This window comes from Strix uralensis, chromosome 4, assembly GCF_047716275.1.
Source record: "Strix uralensis isolate ZFMK-TIS-50842 chromosome 4, bStrUra1, whole genome shotgun sequence".
Taxonomy (NCBI): Eukaryota; Metazoa; Chordata; class Aves; order Strigiformes; family Strigidae; genus Strix; species Strix uralensis.
In genome coordinates, this window is record NC_133975.1 from 115,703,310 (window position 1) to 115,730,783 (window position 27,474).

Sequence of the window (27,474 nt, forward strand, 5' to 3'; positions counted from 1 at the left end):
GATCTACAGAGTATCTTCCAAATCTGAGCTCAAGCTGCTGCTAAACACAGATTTCAAATCATGTTATAGGGTTAAAATTAGAAGCAAAAAATATGTTTTAAAACATCTGGCTAGCATAGGCCAGGTATTTCTGTTGTTTGGGTAAACGTCAAAGCTCTTTTCGAAAGTCCCCTTCCCATCTCTACACAGTCATAAGCAGACATCCTTCTAAAATGGAAAGACATGAAGGCAGAAAACTTGTAAACTACATTTAGCATATTTATGGCAATGTGACATTTTCAGTTGTGCAATTTAAAAGAAGGAAAGTAATTTCACTATCGCTGGATCTTGAGTTTTGACATTCCATTTTTTTCCCTGTTCCATTTTTTTCCTCCAGTTATTTCAGCTGCTTAAAGATTTTCACATCCTTCAAGAAATATTTAAAATACACTGACCAAAAATGCCCTTTCCAACACTGACAGAGAAACAATTTCCCTAATTTATGGCTAAGACGACCAACAGCCATTCCCAGTTTCCTAAGAAAATGAGTGGACTATCTGCTAATCACACCCTTAGCTAGGCCACGCCATTACTTATGGCTATGACTGCTAAACAAGGTCTGGCTAAAGAGAAGATAGGAGCACACTTGCCTTAAGTGAGAGCCACTGGTGCAAACCTTTTGCCCACATGGTTCATGTCACTACTCTGGTAGCACAGGCTCCTCAAGGAAGGGAGTTACACAAGCATGTGTGGGGGATAACCAACTTTCAGCAGCAAGGAGAACAGTCCTGTAAAGTCAGCTGCTATTCAGAGCAGTAACAGAGGGACTACGGCCGAAGCCTTGTTTGCATTGTCCAAGGAAGTGAGCATTGCAGACATGGGTTAAGGGTGGACAGAAAAAACAGAGAAGTCATTTGATTTTGATGTGGGTGTGTTTGCTCTGAAACAAATATTGAAAGGTAATAAATATAAGTATATAAATATAAATAACAAATATAAGTCTGGCTGAGCTGCATATGCACATTCTCCCAATTCTAAGTGAAATCTCAGTGCAACAACTTGCTCAAAAACTGTAAAATTTCTCTCCTGATCTGGATAGTTTAGCTAAAGACAAAAATCATCTCACAAATTTGTATGAAAGCCTAGACATTCTCCTCACAATTGTTTCAAAACCTCAAATGGGGGGAAGGAAAAATAGCCCAAAGTGTATTATTCTTAGGTTACTGAACTGCCCATCGGGCTGGGCTGTCTCTCTTTTAACAAGTCCAGATCTTTAAACAACAAATCACCAGGGGGAAGGGGGAGATGAAGAAGGAAAGCTCAAAATAAACCAGTGTTATTCAAACACTGCTAGATCCTAAATAAAACACAACAATACTGACCAAACAGAGACACAGAAGACCTGGCATGGCTCCAGAACACAATAACCATTTGTCTTCTTTGCCAGAGGCAAGCAGCAGCTGGGGAAGCCACTCGGGGGTATAAAATAGCACCACGCTACAGCTGGAGGATTACTCCCAGGAGCAATGCAATACATAAGAATAAAAGATGACAAGTTAGATGAATGCCCTTTGAGAACCTTTTCAGAAAGGACTAAGTGTTCTTTAGGAGAAGCAGGAGAATTAAGGATGCAAGACTGCTAACATAGTTTTGCCAAATTCACTTGAGAGTGAAAACGAATTGACATGCAAAAAGCTTCATCTGAATCAGCCTGAAATCCTGCAAGGAAACCCTAGAGTGCAGATCCCAAAACAAGGGAGATGCCCAAATGGTATTTTGTGAAAACAGAGTTTTTTCCTAAGAGTGAGTGGGAACCCTTTGAAACACTCCCCAGAGTTTGCAGGATTATCATACGCACTGCAGTGGGAACTTCTGAGTGGCAGAAAAAATCTCAAGCATTTCGTAACATAGCAGGGGAAAGAAGCTGAAAGCCAGCAAGTGTTTTTTATTTCTTTATTTCGTAGTAACACCTGTTTTAAAATTAATTTCTTAATTCTACCTGTAAACCTGCTCCACAGCAAAATCAACCTTTGGGGGAAAGGTATGGAAATGGGGGAAAGACTGGAATCAAAATATAAAATCCTTCAAAACACTACATGTTCTATAACGTACCAAACATCATTGCGTTTCCTACCCAAGTTCACTTACCACATGGCTACCTCAATAAGAATATACTAAGTGAAAGCAGAAGTGTAGGTGCCTCAGAAATATACCCTTGTGGTAATATAATCAAACATGCAAAAAGGACCAGACCAGCAATACAGGAAGCTTTTCTGCTGCGGGGTGGGGGAGCTAAACTGGGAGAAACTTCTCAAGTGCAAATGGGAGGGAAGGGAGAAAAAGGAGAACAAACTTCTATAGTGTGACATCAAGCTTTATGTAAAATAAATTACAGTCCTTTCTAAAACACGATTAAGTCAATATACAATATCCCTGCTAATGACATGGAATGGAAACTATTTAGTTTCTGCACCTTTCAAGGCTGCCAGGAAAAAAAGCACTACAAGGCTGGAAGGAACATGGTGACCAGCAACAGAAAACAGGCAAAAGGTCTCAATTTCCACCAAGAAAGCTAAACATGGCTAAAATAGTCAAGGCAACACAAGGATTCAGGTTCCCAGGTCACAGCTAAATTTACTTAGGTACCTAAACCTCCTAGGCAGTTAGTTTGAAATTCTTAGGTTACAGCCAAACAAACAAGTTACTGTAAAATAAAGTCTGTGGATTTGCAGCTCATCAACAACACTGAAGCCAGGTAGCTGTGGAGCAACCCTATTTTCACCCAAAGTGAATGTGCAGAATGGTAAAAAAGCCTCAGCATCTGAAAAGTGCTTTGCCCTAGAAGAGAGATAATGCTTAAGATCAGCAGCATACAGAATGGGTTAACTAGGACTGATGAAACAGAAAGGAAAGGTATGGGCTGATTTGCAGGAAGACTTCCTGGCAGACAAACACTTTAGGCTGTGGAGCAGCCTCCCATGGGAACTGGTGAAAGCCCGATCAGTTGGAGCTTTTTGAAAAAATTTACACCAAACAATAGACAAAACATAGGAAAGAATCCTGCACTTCAGGGAAATGGAGCGTAAGTATTACCACATCTAGAGAGCCCCCCCTTCCCCAGTTCTACCAACCAGAAAGGCTTTACACAGGTCTTTTTATAACTGGGAACTTCTTTTGCTGCAGCAACTTTCCTCCCACTTGGTGACAGCCACCGCGTGGGGGAATCGGGACTGTCCCTTTCCGTAAGGCAGCACCAGTTCTGTGACTGCAGGCTGCCCAGCTCCCACCTCTGTGCTGCCTGCTGTCAGCTCTGGACCATGCCAGTCTGCAAGATATGAAACTAAGACCAACAAAAATTACCTCCTGTGTCTGAAAATGACTTAATCCACTCTCTAGAGACTGGAGACATTTGCCATATCCTCAACCAAGGCAGGCTTGAAGGGTTAGTGTTCTGGGATATATTAATATATTGCTTACTAGACATGTGTCATTCAAGCTTTAACTAGAGCATTTCAAATGAATCTGCTCTGTGCTTTAACAAGTCCTTACACAGCTCAGCTCTGTGACATTCACAATGCTGAAGACAGCAGTATGTCTGAATACATTAATAATACAAAAAGACCTATTGTAGTTAAGAGTTCAGCCCATTAACTATCCTGCAGCAATACAGGGCTGAGTAACCACTGGTTTACTAGCTGTGACTTATAGCTATTTACAAAGGAACATACCAACGTAAATGTGCTATGTGCTGTAAGTACGCTGGGGTTCCAGGCACTTCCTTCTATCAGCTACCAACAACCAGCAGTTTTAAAAGTCCAGCTCATTTCACAAAAGGACAAGAGCCTCTCCCTTCAGCACACTGGTGACTGGTTTTAATATTCGGCAAGTTCATAGTCTCTACAGCACATGCACTTTGACACCAAACAGACTACCAGAGCAGTTTGAAAACACCCTATGCAAACATAACTGATTTTATTTACTGTCTGATAAGAGCTTTCAAAGGAACCCTTGGCTCACCAGTAGCTAGGCAGCAAAGATTACAGAACATGCACTTCCACTGCACATCTTGAGTCAGGTGTTTCAACACTGTGGGCATCTACATCTGATAAAGACATTGTAAGAGACAAAGGTAGGTCATGAAACAGATGCCCTGTCATATTTATTACCAGATGAGTAACTGACAATAACACTTCAAGTATCGACATCCTTTCTCACTAAAACCTGTCATCTTTCTTCCCCTTCCTCTCTTTACACACCCTACAATCTAGGATGACCCCAGAAGGCACAAGAACTAGACAATTCATTTCCAGACTGCACTGGTGGTGAGTACTATGCTGTGGCCAGGTTCACCTTTGGCTTTCCCGTTAACAGTGGCAATTGCAATCTTAAATAATTTGTTGCCTGTAGACATAAGCAAAGTGGAAGAGTAGCTGAAACATGCTAAGTACCATTAAATTTATCAAGATATGCTGCAGGAATTGTTTCTATGATTAAAACTAACAAAACATATGTACACATATAAGATACCTCAACCTTTTTTTTTTCTTTAATGTAGCTGATCCTATAATATACAACAGGATTATCCAGAAAATTTCAAAAAGTTACCTATGCTTATTTTGGATTCACCTTATTTACACTTGCCACAGTTAGTGGCACAGCAAGAAAACTGAAAGGCAGAACCACCCCAGAGCAAAAATTAACCACTGCCTGTAGCATCTGCAAGCAGGGTGCAGCATGTGAGAAAACTCCCCAGGCAATTACAATTGCAAGAGCACATTCTTAAACCATACTGATTTTGCATGAAGCCTCACGGAGCTGGTGTTGCAAAACTGACAAAACTCAAGAAAAGAAAAGGAGAAAGAAGCAGCTGGAACCGTCAAGGCTGGTATGATGAAAAACCAGGTGCTCTCCTGCAGAAAGGGCAGTTGGCACTGGTAGAGCTGGGGCACTGCAATCTAGCTGTATTACCACCACAGCGGTGGGCTTTGTAAACAGCCACCTAAGTGTAATGAGTGGTGCTTGAAGGCAGTGGTAAGGAGAGAAGAAAAGTGGGTCCTCTCTCCATTGCCCAGCACTCGCCAGGCTGTGCTGCACAGAGCACCAACTGTACAGGCTGCGCCTGCAGAATGAAAGAGGGCAACTCTGCAACGAGGATTTTTAAGCCAAAAAAACCCCCATATGACCATTAGCCTGATGCATCATTGTACCTTTCCTCCCCTCCTCTTTTTGTAGACCCTTCTAGTCACCTCTTTGTCCTGTGGTCACTAACAGACCAGTGCCCATGATGCAGGAAATCTGTGTCTGTATCAAAGCAACTGGGCGAGAAGCAGCAATATGGTGAATTAACTAGGGAAAACACACTCTCATCGTGAAAAGGTGCATGCCAAGCAATAGAGGGTAAACATAAAATTCAAACTATGCAGTAATTCCGTTGGGAAAAGTGTTTCACTACCTCTTAGAGGATCTTAACACCTCTTTGAACAGTTAAAGGTTCCTAAATCCCTGATGAGGTTCAGACCAATACTGCTACAGGGCCAAATTAAGGCCCAGAAAAATTATCCAAAGTCTCTAATGTGGGAACGAAAACAGGTATTTCAACTGCTTGGAACATCCACCACAAACTAGCTTAAAACATGTGTGGCTAGGGCTTCATCCTGTTTCCTTTAGCCAGCCGTCTCCCCAGGGAACAATAAAATCCACAGACGAGCCAGCCAGCCTGACCCCTCCAGAAACCTCCTGCATTACTCCACCGTGCTGAGGGACCAGCTTTCCCAGCCATTCACTTCCCCCATCAGTTTTTCCCTTCTGCTCCAGCAGGATGCGAGTCACTGAAAGGGGCACCTCCACTCCACTGCGCTTGTAGGTTGAGAAACTAAAGCTTATAAAAGGTGACTTGCCAAAAGCTTGCCCTAATGTCCTCCTGGTTAACTTGAACCACAGTTATAGTGATACGTTTGGGATCAAGGCAAGAAGCGTAGAACAGGAGGTTACAGAATATTTTGCCTCCTTCTCCTGGTAAAGCCTCCAAATTCTAATTCTCCATGAGAAAAGTGGGAACAGGAGACAGAAACACAGACAAAACCTGCTGAGAAGAAAAAAAAAAAAAAGATTCACCATGCAGCACAGGCTAAGACTATATACTGGAGAATTCAGCTGTTTTCTTCTCTGACAAAAATAAACGTCTCAAGTGCTTCAAGTAACTTTTAAGTATTAAAAATAGTTTATGAAAAATGGGTGTCTTTCAAGCTGTCTCCTTCAAGTGAAAAGTTCCCAGCAAGCATGTTGAGAAACAACTAAGCCCTAACAGCAATTTATTTCCAGCCCATCTAATAAATTGCACTTTATCACTTTTATTTGTATCTCAGATTGACACAAGAGAGCTAGACATACTCTAACCACCTACTACACAACTGTGACAGCAACAAGAGTAACAATTTATTGACCTTAACCTGGGCTCCTTGATTTGGTTGGATTTTACTTTAGTAACCAACAGCAAGGGAATTATTTTTACCAGGGAATATAAAGTTTCTCCCCTTCATCCTGTGCCTGCAGGAGGGGTGACCTTTGTCTTCTTGGTAATAAAACTTTTCTTTCCCAGTCTTTCTTTATGTTAGACATACCAAGCTCATGACATTAATCTGCTATTTTGGAATCAGAAAGTTGTCCACGGTTTTGGAGAAAATGGGTGGTATCCTCAAAAACATGTCTGTGACTGCTCTGTTGACAATACATGGCATTTTAAAATGTAATGGGAGATGTAGCCGTGGCACAGTCACACACTAGTGTTAGCCTGAATTTTCCTAAGAAAATGAGCAGAGGACACAGTGGCATCCACTTTGGTCTACATTAGCAATGTAACTATGTATTTCAGGCTCTACAACAGATCGACCAGTCCATGTGGGAAAGATGCCACTACTACTACCTGTAATGGCTAATCCTGCAACCCCACACTCCCAGCTACACTGCAGGAGCACTCCCACAGCTCCTGCCCGAAGATGCCACCTCTGGCTGCAGGACATACCAGACTACAGAAAAGGTTTGTAACCTGCACAGACCTTGGCATTATAAAGCTAGTCTTGTTCACACGACTGGCCCAGTCCCCTCTGGCAAAACCAAACTAAGCAACAACCCACATCAGCTATGGATAAGTTAAAATGTTAAACTCAACTATGCAATGAGAACAGCCTTCAGATCCTTCGGATTACTTTTTTTATACCCTAGTGTAGACTTACCAAACATCCTGCTGAAACCCTGCTTGCAAAGGGGTGCTGAGGCAAGAACTCTCTATACTATTGGAAAGAGCACTCCCTCACACCCTCACCTCTTCAAAGCAGCATATTAAAGTGCAGCAATAAGCCACTGGCGTTTTTTTCTTCTTCTTCTTTATAGGGGCAGAGGTTCTGCAAGTCACCACGCTACTTGGCTTCTATATTTATGTCTGCTAAATTTGACCAGTTCCCACAGAACCAAAGTTCCTCACTGAATACTGAAAGTATCTCATCTTGTGGACAAAACCTTTTAGTTAAAAAAAAGTTTTCATCCTGAAATTTGTATTACTTGCCTTCTTCCTCTCTACGTAACTAATATGCTAGTACATGTATGGAGTACGCATGTTCCTTTTGGAAATATGGTGGTATCCCCTTAACTGCAAAGGAAAAATAGTGTAATCACTCAATAACAAAAATTTCTTGTTCTGTGAAACTACTAGAAAATAAAAGGTTAAAAGCCTGTAATTTTATCTTTCTTCTACTGCATTACCAGTAAGTAGTAGATTTCCAAATGTAATAATTTTTTAAATAGAAACATGAGAAACACAAATACCAAAATCATGCTATTTTGTAAAGTATAACTATGATAATCTCATTAAGACAAACAGGCTACTGCATGTGGGATTTTGTATACTTTGGTCTGAAGTTAGAAAAGGAAAAGTCTCTCAAATGTGGGCAAAAAAATACTGCAAGTTTCTATAAATGTTCATAGAGGGAAGGACACCAATGGACTAGCTTTGGCACACAGACCCAAGAGGCTCTGCCTTCCTGTGCCCCAAACCTAGAAGCCACCCATGCACGTTTACATCATTAAGTAGTAAAAGAGATCTAGAGCAACCCAAATACAAGCAGTGCAACAGTAAAGACGGTCAGAAAACCTGCCAACATTTGATAATGGAATTCATTCAGAAAAATTTCTCAGCTAAGATTTTGGGGGCGGACAGGGACAGACGGAAAAGGACTCACACACAAAAGTTTGTGTAGAGTGGGCTGATGCATTCATATTTATACCCAGACAAAACAGCTAAAGTGTCTGGCATTTTCCATGAACCTTAATAGCAGCTGCTCAGCACCTTTGAAAAGCAGGTTCATTACTGAGCAACTTACCCTCCGGTTTCAGATAGAAGAAGGACCAATATAGTCATCTGACTTGTCCTATGACCCAAATCACAGAACTTCCCCTCACCATGACCTCCATCATAACTGACAACCTGCAGAAATACTTATCTTTGTGACAATAATAAAATCATGATTTCAAACAGTTTCAATTGTGAAGATAATTGATACCTAGTAGTATCTTTTAACAATTATTTCCCCTTGACAAAAGTACCTCATTTCCACTTCAATGCTTGCAAATTTCACATTCCAACACTTTCTGTGCCATTAAAAAAAAAAAAGTCACCTTTCAAAATCTGGAGAAACACATGAAAATTCAGTACTGGCAGCCTTAGCTCTGCCATGTTTTTCTTTCAGTCATTACAGCCAGTCTCAGGCTGTAATTCAGCAGTGGCCCAGTAGGCAGGACTCCACACTGAGGTTAGTTGTGAGACACTACTGCAAGGGTTCAAACATTCAGGCTTCCACCTTCAGCTAACAGCTAGCACCATAGCTTACAACCCAGGATGTGCTGCAGGTAACATGCGAGGTGCAAAGCACTCTCCTGCATGTCTTGGTGCAGGAAACAAGGTGTGACAAACACAGCAGCATAAGCTGGTACACAGTTAGCAAGGAGCTGAAGGGAGCCAAGCAGTTCAGAGGAGACTGTCCTAACAGTTCATCATGCTGCAGGAAGTTTCCCATCATCAGTGCCGTCTCCACACAGCCATTCAAATGCTATACTTGCATGGATTAACAGATTGTGGATAGGTCTGTGGTCACATACAGGCAGAGACATGCACAATCTGCCTCTTCTTTGCACAGCCAGAGCAGACATAACCTGGCTCTGCCAGGGATGATGCCTAGCCTCACTGATGCGGCACGGGGCTCGGGAGGCTATTAAGTCCCACAGAAAAACAAAGCCAGTCCTCTGCCATGCTAGCACTATTTTGCAACCTCAAAATGAAGAGCTGGCTTGCCTCCAGCCAACTTCAAGTACAAGCACAGGACAGGCCCCAAAGACATGTCCTTCAGTACAGCCTGTTCTGAACGCCACAGCCCAGACATTTGTGAAGGGGAACAAAGGATACAGAGCCACTGCAAAGAGTGGTTTGAAGTTTGAAATTTGCTCTTCAAGAGCTATGTCCTTCAGGCTTAACCTGCTTATGCTAACTGCAGAAACATTCAGCTCAAAAGGCAGTCCCATACACAGAGCTTAAACAAATGACCCAGTAAAACTCTATAAAGTAAGGGACATAATGCAAACCAACAACCAGCAAGTTATATGTATACCTGACATAAATACATGCTTTCGGCATGGAGATTAAGTGATTTGAACTTTTTGGTAGACATGCCATTGCTCCATTTTCAGCAGCTTACCCCAGAAATACAACACACAGAAAAGCATCATCTAATGTTTTTAGTATTAGCCTTAAAACACATACTGTGTTTTATACTGTGTTTTAATACACACCCAGCTGTGTGGTACAGTCGACACACTGGAGGGAAGGGATGTGTCATCCAGAGGGACCTGGACAGGCTGAAGAGGTGGGCCTATGCAAACCATATGAAGTTCAACAAGGACAAGTGCAAGGTCCTGCACATGGGTCAAGGCAATCCCAAGCACAAATACAGGCTGGGCAAGGAGTGGATTGAGAGCAGCCCTGCGGAGGAGGACTTGCGGGTATTAGTGGATGGAAAACTGACTGTGAGCCAGCAATGCGTGCTCGCAGCCCAGAAAGCCATGTCCTGGGCTGCATCAAGAAAAGTGTGGCCCCTCAAGGGAGGGGATTCTCCTCCTCCACTCCACTCTTGTGAGAACCCACCTGCAGTGCTGTGTCCAGCTCTGGGGCCCCCAACATAAGGAGGACATGGACCTGTTGGAGCAGGTCCAGAGGAGGCCACAAAAATGATCGGGGGCTGGAGCACCTCCTTTATGAGGACAGGCTGAGAGAGTTGGGGTTGTTCAGCCTAGAGAAGAGAAGGCTCCAGGGAGACCTTATAGCGGCCTTCTAGTACTTAAAGGGGGCCTACAGGAAAGATGGGGAGGGACTTTATCAATGAGTGTAGCGATGGGACAAGGGGTAACAATTTTAAGCTGAAAGAGGGTAGATTCAGATTAGCTATAAGGAAGAAATTCTTTCCTGTGAGCGTGGTGAGACAGTGGAACAGGTTGCCCAGAGAAGCTGTGGCTGCCCCCTCCCTGGCAGTGTTCCAGGCCAGGTTGGACGGGGCTTTGAGCACCCTGGTCTAGTGGAAGGTGTCCCTGCCCATGGCAGGGGGGTTGGAACTGGATGATCTTTAAGGTCTCTTCCAACCAAAACTATTCTATGATTCTATACACAGATACTATTTTAATGGTATTTAGTTTTAGCACTAGCTTATATAGAGTTTATTCTTGTACTCATTTATTCTTGGTCAAATGCACAGCTTTAGAAATAGATGAAATGACCAACACATGAAGCAATGAATATTGAAGTAGCTAGCTGTCCACTGTTTTTCATAGAAATCAGACACGAGAGAAGAGTCTGCTATATACTTCCCAAAACCAGACTGAAATAACAGGAAACACTGTATGTGCTTTTAAATGCAAACAAGCACAATGAGGGAACGTAACTGAAAGCTCTAGCCACAACTAGTGGTTTCTCCTTCCCTTCAATGTAAGTTCTTCAAATCCCTGACTGCTGCAAGCATCTGCAGAAAGGAGAGCACAACCGTAAGATTGTCTCATTATGCCACGTACAGAACAAGACAACCGAGACAGGTTTGGTTTGACCTACCCTGTCAGGTTAAACAAATTGTGTGATAATCCTGCCCAAAACAGACTACATGTGTAGAGGCATAACCTTGCCCTACCTGCTTATAGCTGGTTCATCTCAGATAAACCCATGACCTTGACAACACAGTGAAGTATGATTTTCAACATTTATAGTGCTAAGAAGTAAGCAGGCAGCATGACAACCTTCAAGACAGTGAGGTATGCTACATTGAAAGATCTCAGCCCCTTAGTGCTAAAACACATTATAGACAGAGTTCTGGTTTTGCAAACTGAGAGATAATTCCACAGACTGTTCTCATGTTGAACTGTTCCAAATCACAGGTTTGCTGTATGGCTGGGTAAGTTAGCAGCTGAGGAAAGACTTGATGTCCTTCACTAAGTCAGCCTCCCTGGTTTAGTAGAAAATATCACTGCTCATGCTCAGAACTGTATCTTCATACCTTCCTTACTATTAGAGTGTATTTTACACAGGATATTTTCCAAATAAAATAATAATGTTCCCTGTTTTCTCCTACTTGAAGACATCACATTCTAAGGTCAGGGGACCAAGAATTTGAAGTGACTGCAAGAATACCAGCAGCAACAAACAGAATTCCACCGAAATCTCACCTTTTCCATTAAAACTTAGATTCATACTCAAACTCTTAAAACTCAGGTAACACTAGACTTAAATGAAAATATTGCAGTTTGGTTTCTTCTTGAAAAGCTCAAGAAATGGTGGAATTTCTTCAGCCCACATCCCAGAATCAGAAAGAACAGTTAAAATAAAGCATTGCCTTCCAACACTCAACATTTCCCGCACCCCATGTGCCCCTTGAACCAGTAAGATCCATAAACTCAATGTCAGCTATGTTCCTGTCAAGTTACTGTTACCTGCCAAACATAGATTTGGGGCATTTCCCATGTATTCACTGTCCATACCTCAGACTCTGAGGACAATTTTTAAAAAAGAATGTTTTCTGATTGCATTCAGCTTTTAGTGCCAGTGCAAGCTAAGTGAAGCAAGTTATTGGTATCAATATACAATAACAAATGGCTTGAAATACACAGACATTCAGACTTGAATTTATAATCCCTCTCAATCTCAAAAACCCCACTAAACCCCTGAACAAGATAACCACTCCCAGGAAACGTTGATTATTAGAAACAGCAGAGTCTTACGGCATTAGCACAGAGCTGTGAAGTTGGAATACCAGTCTAGATTCCAGACCCCTCCAGGGAACTTTTATTCCTTAGCTATTACTTGGTGAAGCACTAATTAAGAAGATTTAACAGATTAAAGTGTGAGTTGCTTTAATATCAAATAGTCGCTTCTATTCTAAATACTCAGGAGATGCTCCATTACAACAGCTGCAGACATTCCATGAACATCTACAGAAGCAGAGAGTATCATTAGATCAGGATGACAAACATGTAAGTAAAAACTGAAAAGCAAAGAATTTTACAAACAGTGCCCCACAGAAACATGGAACTCTTCAGTAACTGAGCTGCTTTGCTTTGCTTTAAATTTCAATTTACTTGCTGTTTCTGGGTGTTTCCTCATTGTTTTATGGTTCATCGTACTAGCGTGAGCATGTCATAGGCAACCTCACTGTGCCATAAGCTGTTGCTAAGTGATCCTCTGCAAACACACACAGTTCTTGAGACAAAATCATAAACAATCCTGATAGATTCAATAAATAAAGTTGTAGCACATCAATCTTAAGAAAATTTACGAGAAATTAAAATTCCCAATCATCAGCAACTCTGCTTCGTACTCCTATCTACTGAAGACGAAGTAAACTGTTAGCTCTTCTTTTAAATATTAACTTGATGGCATTACTGCAACCAAAACTTGGCTACACATAGATATATCTGGGCAGTAACAAAGATGACCTTCAAGACAGCATTTCCACGGACAGATTATTTTTCATGCATGATTATGCACCATTCACATTGCAATTCCTTATACAAAGCAAAAAATACAGCATAACATTACTTGCAAATCACTTATGCTGTAAGCAGAGTTAAACTGTACCCACTCCAGGAGAGTCTCAGACAACAGTTATAAAAAACAATCCTCAAAAACTGGGAATATTCAGCACTAAGGAAAGGCAAAAGCAGTCAGATTCATTGATTTGAAAAGGACACATCAAGAGTCACAGAACCAAGAGCTATAAAAACACACAACAGACCCCTTTCTGGCTGTTAAGGAAGCATAGAGCAGCCCACAAGAACCTCAGCTGATTTGGGACTACAACAACTCCTGGGACATGACCACAGCTCAGCAGCTGCCTGAGAACAGCTTTCAAGTCCCAGGTGGCTCCAGGGCAGTGGGCTGGCCACACCTGCCTTGTAGAAGCACCTTTGGCTTGAGCTCAGTCCCTCCAAACTGAGAAAAGCACTCTCCCACTGCAAGGCTGCAATCATGGTGCTTCCAGCTGGTTCTCTGGGGTTTCACTGAGGCAACCTCTGGATAAGGCTCTCCCTCCTCCACTACTGTCTGGAGAGGTCCTCCTTGCACACAGGAGTGTACACTGGTTGGCAGAGAAGAGACTTGGTAACCAAAGCCAGGAGCATGATGAAAGCAGACCTACTGAAAACATCATTTAAACCTTCTTAGTGTCTGTTAGGTGTTGGAAGCGTGAGGAAGGCAGAACAGCGAGAAATCTGCAAAAACATACATTTTCCTTGACACAGAATGCCCAGAATAAACACAGGACAGGATGAAGGTCCAGTGATTTGTGTTCAATGTGGCGCCAAGGAGGAATGTGAAGTGGGGTGCAGGCCGCGCAGTCCCATTCTTTCACTTCAAGGACAGATTTATCTCCTGTTCTACTCATTTCTCTCGAAATATGATTTTTTGTAGCAACCTTCCAACTCTGTGCCTCATTCTCCCTTTTTTCCCCACACAACCCAGCTGCACCCCTTGCACCAAGTCGACCTTGCTTCTCGTCCTCCCCCCTTTTTCCCACAAAAACCAGCTGCACCCCTTGGCACCACGAAATGAATTATGTCATTACTCAAAAGATAATGACTTCAGTCCCACCCACTCACCATACCTACTAAGATAAATAGTACCCCAGGTTTGTACCTAACGTGGAGGGACGATAATCCAACACCAAATCGGAGGGACAGATCATAGAGTCTGTGCTCTCGTCCCTCCCAGAAGGGACATCTTTTGGTAAGATTTCCTTGGCTACACCGAGTGATTACCCGGGAACTGTGTGTGTGTGATTGCAATCGTTTTTCTTTTGTGTAGTGCTATATAGCCAACCTGCAGTTTGTGCATTTATCGTAGGTAATCTTAAAGAATCTGTAGATGTTGCATGAAAATAAACCATACTATTCATGAATCTGCCTGCTTCTCTTGAATGCAACCAGACTTACAGTGTATGGGCTGTTTGGGCTGGGTCAGACCTATAGTGACGGCCACTGATCCACACTATTCGTGAATCTGATGGCTTCTTTTGAACGCAACCAGACCTACAGCATACAGGCTGTTCGGGCATCCCGGTCAGACCTATAGTTATGGCCCCAACTGGCATACCTATTAAGGGATAAGTCCAGCCACCCCTAGCCCCTCTAATCTCTGAGGACTGGCTAGAATGCAAGGGGATTTATCTCTTACCAAATTTATTCTCACCCTAAATGCAACAGTGTCTAAATGAGCACCTTAAAAGGGAACTCAACTATACAGAAGTTGAAGAGACAGCTGGAAAAATGCATTTTTACTTGCTATCTAACTTTCCACAATGCAAACTAACTACCCACTGACCATCAGGGTGTGTTGCTGTCCTCTTTCCTTCCTCGCACTATATTGAAGTTGGACCTACCGTATACTAATGCAGAAGCAAATATAAGCCACTGAGCTGCCGTGCAAAGGGTTGACTGCCCTAAATTAGTAAAATGACATGACACCAACCAGTCGTTAAAAGGCACTGCAAGACCTGGACTGTACTCGACAGACTGACCACGCTCTGGTCCTAACAGCTGCATACAAACCAGACCGCCATACCAGCTCAGGCACAACACTATCACATCTACACAGCACACAGTGCTCAAAAGCCAACACGGCTTCTGTGTGCATCCACTTTTATGGGCTCAGTTGAAATGATCCAGATTTTAGGAAGCACAGAAGAAACTACGAGATGCATCACTCTAATCATACAAGCAGGTGGAAGAAGCTAAGAAGAGACCCAGCAGACAGTAACATCTAAGACAAGCAGTCACAGTGTTTATCAAAAGAAAGCAGAGAACTTGAGCATTCAACACACCTGTTAGGCAAGACTGACAACTGGGGTGTAGTTTCCTCACCCAGGAGGAACTGAAAGCCATGGGAGGACAGTGCACTTACTTTACTGGCAGGAAAAAGGTCCTCTGGTCAATGCCACAGGAGTGTCACTATTAGAAACCCACCAGCAACTCTAACCTGCCCGTTTTGGCTCAGAGGTGGAAAAACATCAGGAGCAAGGATGGGTGGGAGGATCTGTCACCAGCAGGGAGCAAATGCTATCTCTACCTCCTTTTTAGTCACTTAGTTCACTGATAACCAGCCATTAAGGCCTTGAATGGTATGCACGTCATCACAGCAGGCTCATGAACATGTAATCTGCTTTGACTCTGTTTCAAACTGCTTTGTATTTAAAAAGTTCTGTTTCCCCCTTTATAGCTGCTGGGTTTTTTTAGCCACTTAAGGATGTTATCATAAAGGAAAGGGTATTACAAGATAAGCTCATCTAGGTCACAGGAAAGAACATTTTCCAAGCTAACCTAAAGTACAAATGATCTCTCTGCAATCAACATAAATTCTCTATAGACTGCAGTTAGCTTGTCCTCTAATCTTTGCCATCAGTAAGTCAATGAACAATTTTAACACACTAACTACGCTGCTAAGGTTACAGGACAGTAGAGTTGTGCAATGAAGCTTCTTGTATTAAAAAAACAATTTCAGACACACTTAGACCTTTGAGTAAAGGAAGCTCTTAGCTCCAATCAACAATTTACTACAAAAACAAAGCTAAAAAGCTTTGCAGTTTGCAAAGTCAGCCAAAAATTCCTCTGCAGCAGTTGTTTCCCTTACTTTTCAGTCTTACAGTATTAGCTCAGTCCCAATGGCATCTTTTCCATCCCGTCTTCAGATGACTCTGTCAAAACACTGTAAATAGCTTCTTTGCACTTTGGCAAGGTACCAGGAGGAGGGTTTTTTGGGTTTTTTTGTTTGTTTTTTTGTTTTGTTTTTTTGGTTTTTGTTTTGTTTTGGTTTTTTGTTTTTGTTTTTTTTTGTTGTTTGTTTTTTTTTTTAAAAAAAAAGGTCTTCACTAACTACCGAATACTCACCTTATAACAAACACTCAAATATGGACAAAATATACAGGTAAGTTAATGTGTATAGCAACTTTAAATTAGATATAAAATCCCTTTTACTCAGGGAAGCACACCAGTTGGGAAATTACATGAGGCAACTGTATCTCAGCAACCTCAAGTTGAAAAAATTATTACTGAACTCAAGACACTGAACTACCCTGGATACTAAACTAACAGCCAAAGAATAGCATAAGGTAAGCCCACTGACTAGCAATGACAGAAGCAGTCCATGGTTTGTATATAGGTGTAGTTTCTGCTCTACCACTCATAAGCTCTGTTGTGCCATTTTTCAAAGACAAAGAAGCACCACCCACAGTTTGAAATGCTAAAGCTTGCACAACAGGCCCAAGCCAGAGTTGACCTATAGATGAATCCTGTATATTTTATAACTGATAACCATTGTGCTAGTGGGTATTGTACGAAGTTATAACAACCCACTTATGCTGATGTAAAAAGTGCTAAAGTGTTGAAATACTGAAGCCTGAACAACAGGCCCTGAGTTGAAGCTGCTAACTTAGTACGTAATCATTAACAAAATATGTAAGCTCACTAGTGAAAGATGCAGTTTAGACAGAATATAACCAGTAGTGAGGATGAAAGGCCAAGAGAATGTATCCAACTTTCCTTTCTCAGTCTTGTTCAAGGCTGAGAACCCAAGTATTTGGCCTTGTTAGAAACTCCCTTGGTTTCCCCGAGCCCTGGCCAGGCTTTGGGTGGAATCCAACAGGAGAATGAAACCAGGTATTTTCCACTCAAAACAAAAGGTGCCAGTTATTCTGGCTTGCTGATTTTTGGTATATAAGGCTTGCAGCAACTTTGGATGCCTCACCCACAGGTGGATGTACCATGTAGGACTTCCCACTTGCCGGGACAGGCTCTCCAAATCCGTGCTGTAACTGGGGCTCCCCAGCATCTGCGGATCTGGATGATGGTAACGTATGCAAGTGGTGATGTATCTTTCTTAATCACTATTCTCTCTCTCATGTAGCACTGATTTGCTGCATTACCCTGTATTTTCCTATTTGTTTGCTTTAAGTGCATTATTCTGTCTTTTCTTACTGCATGTTTTCTGTATTACTCTGTTACTTTATTTAGTTAACACTACTAAAATATGCCTACTCTTTTCACTCTGGTGCCCGAGTTTAATTGGTATCCTTAATCAGGAAAACATAGATTTAGGTTTTTTTACCATGACTGAAATGTCAGATATCTTAATGACTGGCTAATTGACAGTATTTCTTTAGGATCCTACAGGTCAACAAGCAAACTTGAAGCAAAACTACAGAGGACAAGTTCTCTTGACATACTTTTATTCATCTGTAATATGAGCAACAATTAATTCTTTTGACTCCTTTACAAAAATAACCTAAACGTAAGAGAACAATTAAAATGTACTACGACATCACCATTTTAGTAACGAATCTATGCTGTATACTGAAAACAGACTTGGGTTTGCTTCGTTTTTAATGCAGTTGAGTCAGAGAGTACACCTGGATACAGAGCCTCCTCGGAACAAAACCACAGTGCTCTGCGGACAGGTGAGCAGGGAGGGAAGCAGCAGAGCACAGGCTGTGACTGTCATGGATGAAACTGACTCACATCACTGCATGGACAAAGCTCAGCAGCTTTTGTGGTTCCTCTGGCTTTGGGATTTATATAAATTCGTTACTATGTCAGTAGCACGTGGTCTTTAAATATACTAACAGTATCATCCCCAGTACAAATCTGAGCAAGAGAGAGATATTCACACAAACCCGCTGGAGGAGGCTCCAGTCTATGGAAGAAAGTTAACTCCTGCCCGCAACCTTCTTCTCTTTGAAAAGAGGTTTCCAAAAGAAGGGACTCTATTTTCACCACCTGCTAAGGGACTGCTTAGTGCAGATCATACCCCTTAGGTATCATGACTATTTTAATCCATTTATTAACTGTGGTTGGTCAACCCTTCCTCCTGCCATAGCCAGCAGAGACCCACACTAATCTCATCTGGGAAGGTGCAGCAGCAGTAGTCTCTTTTTTGACAAGTCATGTGAAGAAAGCGGGATGGAAAAAAAAAATACAATTAACATACCAAAGCTCTCAAATTCCCCATAAATGTGACCTTATATTAAAGAAACACACATTTTGGATAACCCATTTCTACCTCACTTTGGAGAAATTATGCTTGTAATCATCTCAGTTTCTCCTGGCTCTCTCCTTCCTTCCTCAGACTGAAATCCTACATTCAACAATTCCCACCCTAAGCTATTATTTGCACTGCTTTTGGTACCAGCGCAAAATTACCTTTAGCAGTAAATACTAGACAAAGATGGTGACTAAAAATAAACTGTCAAAAAATCCAGGAGTGTTTTCCATCAGTATGCTAGGTCAATATGAGAGATATTACAAAATAACAACCAAAGGCATAGAAGACATCTACAGCATGTGCAGAAACCCTTTCTGTCTGATCTGCCTACCTTTAAACATACAACGGAAAGAGGTCTACACTGTTGCCAAAGAGGAGAAAAAACTGGTGTATTGCTTTCAGCTCTCCAGAAATGAAGAGTTAAAGTGAATATAAGTATTCCCTTCAAGCAAAAGACATCATTCTTAAAACACAGTGCCATTGGAAAAAGAAATGGGGGGGGGGGGGGGGGGGGGAGTACAGCTGTTCTGATTAAGTTGAAGACACTGCTTTCTTCTGCTGTAATTCCATGAAGGCAATCAGGCTCAGCAAAACACTTCCAGGTTTTGCTGTGTTTGAATGTGTCCTGTTCAGGGGCACCTGAAGTATATGTGCTAAGAGTTTCTCTGACTTAAGGCTAAAGACCAAATAGAGGAAAACTTAAACTTTAGAGTCTAATGTCTTTAAGCACTAGGTTTTATTTGAACCCCATTCAATCTTGTGACATGTATATGTTTATCTTCTTTAACTGTGAAGTGTCAGAAGAGCAACAAACATGCAATGATCTCCAGATACAGTTATCTCAGGTTGCAGCTCAGATCAAAGGAGTAAATTTGCAGAATTTGGAGAAAGGAAGAGTCAACAACACATACTAACAAGACTTCCCCAAACTCCACTGATCTTCTGCAGGGTCCTCTGGAAGTTCAGGCCTACCAGCACCCTCGTTGAGGAAAGCAAGCATACAAATAGCCTCCTTTACTGCCCTGATTATTTCCTCTCTATAAAGCTTTGGTTTAAAGCAAGCAAGTCTGAGCTATGGTGGATAACAGAGTCATTGCTCCCAAAGGAACATCAATGTCCCCGTGGAGCAAAACGCCAGGACTGAAGACAAGGTTACAGCTGTGCTGCCACGGGAATGAGCTTGTACCTCTGAGCAGAGAACTGCATGATTTCACCCCCAAAACAGACAAAGGATAGGTCATTCAGCTGGGAGAGGACACCTCAGTACTAGGGTCAGAGGTACTGTCACCCTTGACATGGTATCATATTACTCACTATCCTTCCAACTCCAAGAAAAAACTTCAGTAAAGGTCAAGAGAGCTATGTGCATATTTTTACTTCAACAGACTTCGCAGTTTCAACAGACTGCAAATGAGACAGGTTGGTTTTAAAATAAGGCATTTCTTGAGTCACATGTCTCCAAACACACTCCATTTGCCCTGCTTTGATACCATACTACAAAACCTGCATCCAGTGAGACAAATAATCCTATTGTCTAATGCAGCCCAAAATTAAAGCCTGGTCTTTGCTGGCCCACAGGCACCCACTGCAATAATCATGATTAATAAAAGCAATGTCTAATTGTCATTTTGTGCAAAGACTGGGACTGGATGCTGCAAAATATTTCTAGTCAAAGGGAGGCAAATACAGAGTTTTACTCCCCAACACTTCTGTCAGGGTCTTATTTTCATCCATACTGTTTCTTGAGGAGGGATTTATGAAGCTTTGCAGTTCACAGAAGTATCTGGGAAGACACATATACACTGATGACTGAAAGAATATTACACATAGCAGTCTTCAGAAATTACCAGCCCCCATTAAGAGTCCCATTTTCCTTCTCATCTTATTCTATATCTCCCTCCATTCACGTATCTCAAAGCAACTTAAATGGCATTCTACTACATGGAATATTCCCTTCATTAGGAAATGGAAGCAGAATTTGCGAGGGAGTTGCCCAAAGCATCTGCAGTAAGTCACAAAGAGAGGCAACTCCCCACTGCAATCTCAGTCCCATTACAACCACCAAAATCTATGGCAGAGGTCCCAACTGGATTTCCACCCAGGATATCCCAACTCTGAGCATTTAGCACTGTTAGGAATCACTGCCTCATCACTACATACCAAGGAGTCAGAAGACAAAGGGGCTGGGCAGAGCTGGCTCCATGGGCCCAAGCAGTACAAGCTCAAACCTGACAGCCATTTGTTACACATTAGTTACAGATTTTTAAATCTTCGTAATGTTTTCACTCACCCAGGTGATTTCTGCAAGTGGCTGTGGACTCCACACCTCTCCTAGGCCACTGGGATTCAGTCAAAGGAAAGCAGCCAAACCAGCCAGTAAAAGACTTTCTGAGCCACAAAAATTTCTTCATGGTTCTCTCATTCACTCACCAAGGGTGAAAATAAATGAGATCTAAATGCATTTTGATTTGTTTGGCTTACTCTGATTTTTAAGAATAAGTGTTTATTTATTTAATCTGCTTAATCTACACAGTGGAAATGTTCTGTAGATTTTCTTTTCCTTCCCTGCCCCAACAGATGTATATTTATTCTTCTTCTTCCCCACTGGGCCAGAAAGGGCCACACTGTACCTAACTGACCAGTCTGCTGATGCAATATTTAGCAGCACGACAAGGACATCTCTCCCTGCACTGGAACCTGTGCTTCATTCCTGCTGAGCAATGCTGCTTCTTAGGTACCAAGAAGGTGTCACACAGAGGGATCTCCCCTATTGAGAAGGGCCAGAGTGAGGATTCTGCCTAAGACTTGTTCTTCCAGAGGCCTGCTATTTCTGGGTTTGAAACTGAGATTATTACACTTTTTTGGAAGACCCCCTTTGTGTGCTTAGCACACTCTGCATAACACTGATGCTAAGAAGTATCAGGATCATTTCAAGATTTTAACCAGCAGCACCTCACCTTCGAGCATGTGCGAAGTACCTAACACAACCCAGACTGGGAAGGGCTGGAGGGCTTCTGTAGCAGCATTTCTAGAAACACATCGAAGGCAAAGCAGGCTGCCATTCTCAGGAGAACATACACTTTACTGAGGGCCTGGCATGCCTGTAAAAATAAGCTTTCTTCTCCCTGTACTAGAGAGCCAACTCTCCAACATCTCAACAACCCTGCTTGCTTTGGAAGCTTTCCAGTCACATCTTTCTGTATATGCTATTGGATATATATTTTATAAGCTCCTTTCCTCAGTTACAACACTGTTGTTCCAAGCTTATTCCATTAATACTTCATGTGAAAATAAACCTCTCTGCATTTCAAGAAAACAACAGTTTCCTGGCAACAATTAGTAGAAACTGTTGTCATTAGTATTTTATTTTGATTGAAGAATTAAAAAGGGGGGGACCAGACTCTCAATTCTCCCTTGCAGGCTTCAGTAAAACCCACAGCTCAAAGGTCAGTTTTCTTCTCCAAAGTAGAAGATTTCAAATATCTCCATTCCCAGAGAGCTGGGGGGAAAAGGAAAAACAAAACAGCAGCCGAGACCATTGTAACTACTACAATCAGCTGTTCCACATCGGAAAACATGTTGTCCTCCATATCCCACTGCTATTAAAAAATGTGCAGCTTGAAATACAATGACTAATCCCACTTTTACAGCCAACTCACTAGAACATCTTTGTAAGATAAAAGAAATCATTAATGTTCATTCGAACCAAAAATACCCACCAAAAATAGGAAATCTTCACTATTTTAAAGTAAAAAAATATGAGCAAGAGCTCTAGGAAAGCTTGGGTGTGGAAGTGCTTGAAACAGCTTTGGAGTTGCAAGAAACATGAAGGCTCCAAACTCTGTCACACAAAGATCGAACTGGCAATTTGTCAGAAGCCAAAGGGCTGCAGCTAATTATTCTGGATTTGCATAGCTTGTGAAACAAAAATAAATGCATGTCCCCATCAGAGGTACTTGTGACGATTTCCACTTCACTGCACATGTTTTCAATCTTGCAGTCTTAAAACTAAGCCAAACAGATTTTTCGTGAAAAACAAGGTAGATTGAGATGTTCCCTCTCTCCCTCACCAGCATACGAAGTCATACGAAACTGGGTACTTTACTGGCTAAAGAAGAACCAACAACTTTCAATTCCAAATTTGGCCCTACACTAATTTAGGGGATGGAGGGGTGAAATCAAACAAAACCAAGCTTTTATGAAACAAGATCAGAAACAGCTTTACCTTTCAGAAGCTACCCAAAACTCTTCTTTGCTAGAGAAAATAGATTTTTTTGTTTAATAGTAAATGCCTCATCAGGCAACCACTGCATAACTTCAGAGGCAGCCTTTCCCTTAAAACAGTGATGAAGTGGTGAAAGAATTTATTAATAAATGCTTGAATTGAAGCATTTCTTGGCAAGTTACCCCAATGCCAGTGCAAGAGCTCCTCTGCCTCAGCCTTGCCATCTGCTGCCTGCACAGTAACTGCCTGCAGGCCATGGCAGATGGGCTTCCGTCATTGTTTGTCACCTGTTCAGAGCATCTCCACCCCTCCTCTAGCCACCAGCTCAAGCCACTCCAGCTGAGCAGGCAGCTGCGAGGGGTGGAAAGCGCTGGCAAGAAAGGGGAGGTATGTAACTGCCACAGGAACCACAAGAGCATTACATTCAGCATACTTTAAATGCAGCCAAATTGGTGCTGTTCTTCACTGGAAGCAAGCCAGCAACACCAGGCCTGCTGACCACCTTCAATTGCTCTTCCCTTCCCTTCGTGACCCACACAACAGCACAGGGAAGCCCTGACGTCAGGCAGCGCGTGGCTGCAGCTGGAACTCCTGCCCCGCAGGTTTGCCAGCACAGCTCCCAACAGCACCAGGGCTGGTACAGCAACAGATTCCCTACAGGAGCCTGGACACATCCTTCCGTCTTCCCTCCCACAAAACTGGAACAACAGCACTTCCTTACCTCAAAGGGTACAAATAAGCACCTTAATTCAAAAAGCACTCCGATACTGAGGTGATACCTACTTAAAAAAAATTAAGCAAATGACCAGCCACAAGGTAAGAGATATAGCACAGTACTCTATTAAGAGCCCATATTTAAAAGTCAGGAAGACTTTTTTTTTTCTTGCAATATAACACTGGTTTGTAGTTGCCCTACTGACTTGGATTTAAGCTGCAGAAAACAAATCTAGATCCAAAACACTGCCAGATCTTAAAGATGCTGCTACTCAGAGTTCTGCTCCTGCCCGCTGGAAAAACAGAAATGAGCTAACCCATTCATGCTCCCAAATGTTTGGGTGCAGGATCAGACTCATACCGTCTTTGGAAAGTTGAAAAGCTTGAACCTTGAAAGCTTTTTATTTAATTCATCTACTGTACTACCTTTTAAGCCAAGTAGCTTGATGGATGTTACTCAATCGTACTATATAATGTCACACATTGAATTCAGCTCCTGTGCACTGAGTTCACAGTGAATTCTCATTATGTTAGAATTTGATCAGTATTTCAAAAAAAAAAAAATCAATTACTTCTCACCACACAAGTTGAGAGGTTCTTTGTTTGTTTTCAGTGTGATGCCTGAATAATGTCTTACTGCTGGACAGAGGAGTATGCCTGCTTAGCATCCCACTGCCAGTCCTATTCTTCCATTATTTCTCTTTGGAGGATGCTCAGATTTCCTCACTCAATAAAAATAGAAAACTGGAACCAGTCTTTCTGCTGGAACTGAAAGTCTGAGACAAGACAAAACACAGAACTTGAACACAAGTCACAGAATGTTAATTGCTGTCTAGCAGTAGCTCACTGATGATCTGTACAGCACAATTAGCCTTAAGAAAGCAAAATAAGAGGATTTCATCAGTCTAGGTAAAGACTAGAGGACCATCCTAATTCCTCACTGCAGGAAGGAAACAGAAGTCACACAGGTGCTTATTTTCAAGATTTCAAAGTCTTCCCTTTAGTAGGCAATTCTTTCCTGTTCCTGTGAAGCATCTTTGGAAAAGAGTTAATCTGATGTCTGTTCACAGAAGTCAGCACATACCAGTCCATTGTGCTTTGCTATCTGGAAGCCAGTAACTGAACCTTACTTTCTGGTTCACTACTTATTACTGGAAAGCACATCTACATTCAGAAAATTTTTGAATTTATGTAAAGAAGAAAACAGACAAATAGCCTGTGCATTTTTGTGTTTTGAGTTACTTGTCTATTGTCAGGTGTAAGAGCTGGTGTCCCTTGAATGGGATAGGTTCTTTAGAGGAGAAGGGGAACAAATCAAAGAAACACTGCTGCTTAACACAGGAAAACAATATTGCCTCTGTTAAGTAAACTTTGTCCAGCAGATCAACACCAAGACATCCTCTATCTAGAAGCAGGGCTAGTGGGACGGACCACGCAAGGTGACTCAAGCAAAGCTTTCTAGCAACGCTGGATAGAGAAAGAGCCCATTTCTGACACATCTGCTACTGGCTACAAGTACACGCATAAGGATATATGAAGCAACACACAAGTGATAGGTATGATCACACAGAGCCATCCATCCTGCTCTAGCAGAGCAGCAGGAATCAGTGATCAAGTTATACCTTTGGGGCACAAATTCCCAGTATAGGTTCGTCTGACACCTCAACTATGCTGTGAAGTTTGAGATGATAAAGTACTTTTACATGGAGTCCTGTCTAGTTTCCTAAAACACTCTTTCAATAAAGAAATCCTTTCCAATCACTTTGTGTCTATCTGATGACTAGCCACTGAGCTACACCAACATCAGAAGACTAACAGGTAACTTGTGGAAGGACAGCAACTTCAATCTACAAGGTAAAATGGAATTTGCCCTCTGCTTGGCTAATCGGTGCATCATTAAATTCATGTCATAGGAGGACCTTGCTGCTTAAATATATAGTGCAGATGCCAGGCAAAAGCACATATAATAAATGCATATTTATGTAATAAATGTATTATGTAATACACTGGGGTGTTATTAAAATAATAGTGTCCCCTAGACAGTGACACAAATATAGACTAGCTTTCTCCCTGTGCTGCTTGTGAAGTTTTGCAAATGCTGGTCTGTATTTATCAATCTGGAGGTGCTATTATCACAACTGATAAAAGCTGCTGCTCCTTAGCTCTGAACAACAGGAGGTACAAGTAAGGAAGACAATGCTGTAGTGCTGAAAGGTTAAATGCAGCCAGGAAAGCATATGCCCTTTTTCCTTGTAATACACACAGTTTTCAGACAACCACATATACCTGAAAAACAGTCTCCAGTTTAACTAGCAATGAGAATTTTAAGCCTTTTCTGATAGTGGATTCTTTAAACTAACATGGCCTGATTTTTCAATTTATTTTAAAAGTGATTTTCTCCTACTCCCTGGTGGTGTTGAAAAGCACATTTCACATGGACTTAAGAGCAGCCTCGACTACTAGTGGCTAACACCCATTTTCCTCCTCTCTCCTCTATCCTCTCTATTGAGGCAGTTTCATCTCTGCTAGTGAGATATAAGAAAACAAGTGTGAAAAACACACTGACCACCTTAGAGTGTGAAATGAGCACTAGGTAAGCATCAGTAAGAGTGAAACCTATGATGCACAGGTCTTCTAAGTATACAAAATAAGCCAGAAGGGAAAAACATGCTTCCCCTTTGATTTTTTAGGGCTATAGTGCTCTATGTTACAGCTGTCTTGGTAACATAATTCCCTTCCCAAGTTCCCATCATCCTTTAACTAAAATCTTGCGTGAAATAATAACCATTCAGACCTGGGAAAGAACAAACGTAAGTAACATCCAAACTTATCTGTAGATGGGCTTGTCATGATTCAAGCCCAGAGGGAAACTGAGCACCACGCAGCCACTGGCTCACTCGTTCCCCTCCTCTGCTACCAAAAATCCCACCACACACAAACACAACACAGGGCTACAACTGGAAGGCACTTTAGTATCATTTCTCTGTTCACTGGGTTACAAGAACATGCCTTATGCTATTTTTTTTTTTTCAAAGGCCAGCTCCTGTTTCTGTTAAGCTGACTGTCTGTGAATGCAATAAACGTAGAACAACATCACCTTATCAGCTATTAGACCTTATTAATACACATAAGAAAAGCTTAACACTTTCACCAGGACACTTGTTAAGACTAGGTGGGCTCAATATATGCTCCACAAAAGGTGGATCCTCTTTTTCCAAAACCAGTATCTGTAGCACAGAATTGAATGGAAAAAAAAAAAAATTAAGCCCAGGTCATGTTGACATCTACATGACAGCATTTAAAATCAATAAGTCTTCATTAGAAGACAATGGGGGGGTGGGGGGGAAGGGGGGGAATGGAAATCAAATACAGTTTTTTTACTCACCTGTACTACTTCTACTCCTCTTTTCCTGGAAAAAAAAAAAAGAAAAAAGGAATGATTAATGTTGGAAACATGGGGAAAATGTAAAAACAAACACTGATAGAAAAGGGTTGCCTCATATTAGAAAGCAAGCAATAAAAATCTGCACTAACGAACCTGATTCAAATTCAGGAAAGCACTTACTCAGTTCCATTCCCTGCCTAGGAAGCACTTCAGCAGCTTCTGAATCCTGGCCTCAGAAGAGGCCCAAGATGCATACTAAGCAGCTGCACCACTGGCACCAGTACAGCTGCCAGGTGAGCAGAGGTAGGAAGTGGGTGATGTTAGGGAGGGAGGATCTCAATTTTAGTCAGTTCTACTTTGCTCTTCATTTCTCATCTGCCCTTGGAGTGTGCAAATTGCACCACAGTATATTCCACATGCTTGAAAGATGTTTGATTCTGACCCAAAGATACATGTATAAACGTCAGGGGAGATGAACACACCACCTTGCAGCCATTTATCTTCTTACATTTATCCTTTACAGCCTTGTTCTACCCCCATCATCTTGGTACACAGAATGCT

The 27,474-nt window shown here is 41.9% G+C and overlaps 1 protein-coding gene across 5 annotated transcripts in view; it reads right to left on the reverse strand.

The window, feature by feature from the left end:
- Positions 1 to 27,474, reverse strand: part of ITPK1 (inositol-tetrakisphosphate 1-kinase) — a 156,521-nt gene that overhangs the window by 92,124 nt on the left and 36,923 nt on the right. For 3 of the 5 annotated variants that reach the window (XM_074868655.1, XM_074868656.1, XM_074868657.1), the window contains exon 3: positions 26,914 to 26,938. In XM_074868655.1, coding sequence (XP_074724756.1) covers positions 26,914 to 26,938 — 25 coding nt within the window. Of the gene's footprint in view, positions 1 to 3,996; positions 4,087 to 13,452; positions 13,613 to 26,913; positions 26,939 to 27,474 lie in introns of those variants that run through there. The other 2 variants (XM_074868658.1, XM_074868659.1) reach the window with 2 other exon arrangements.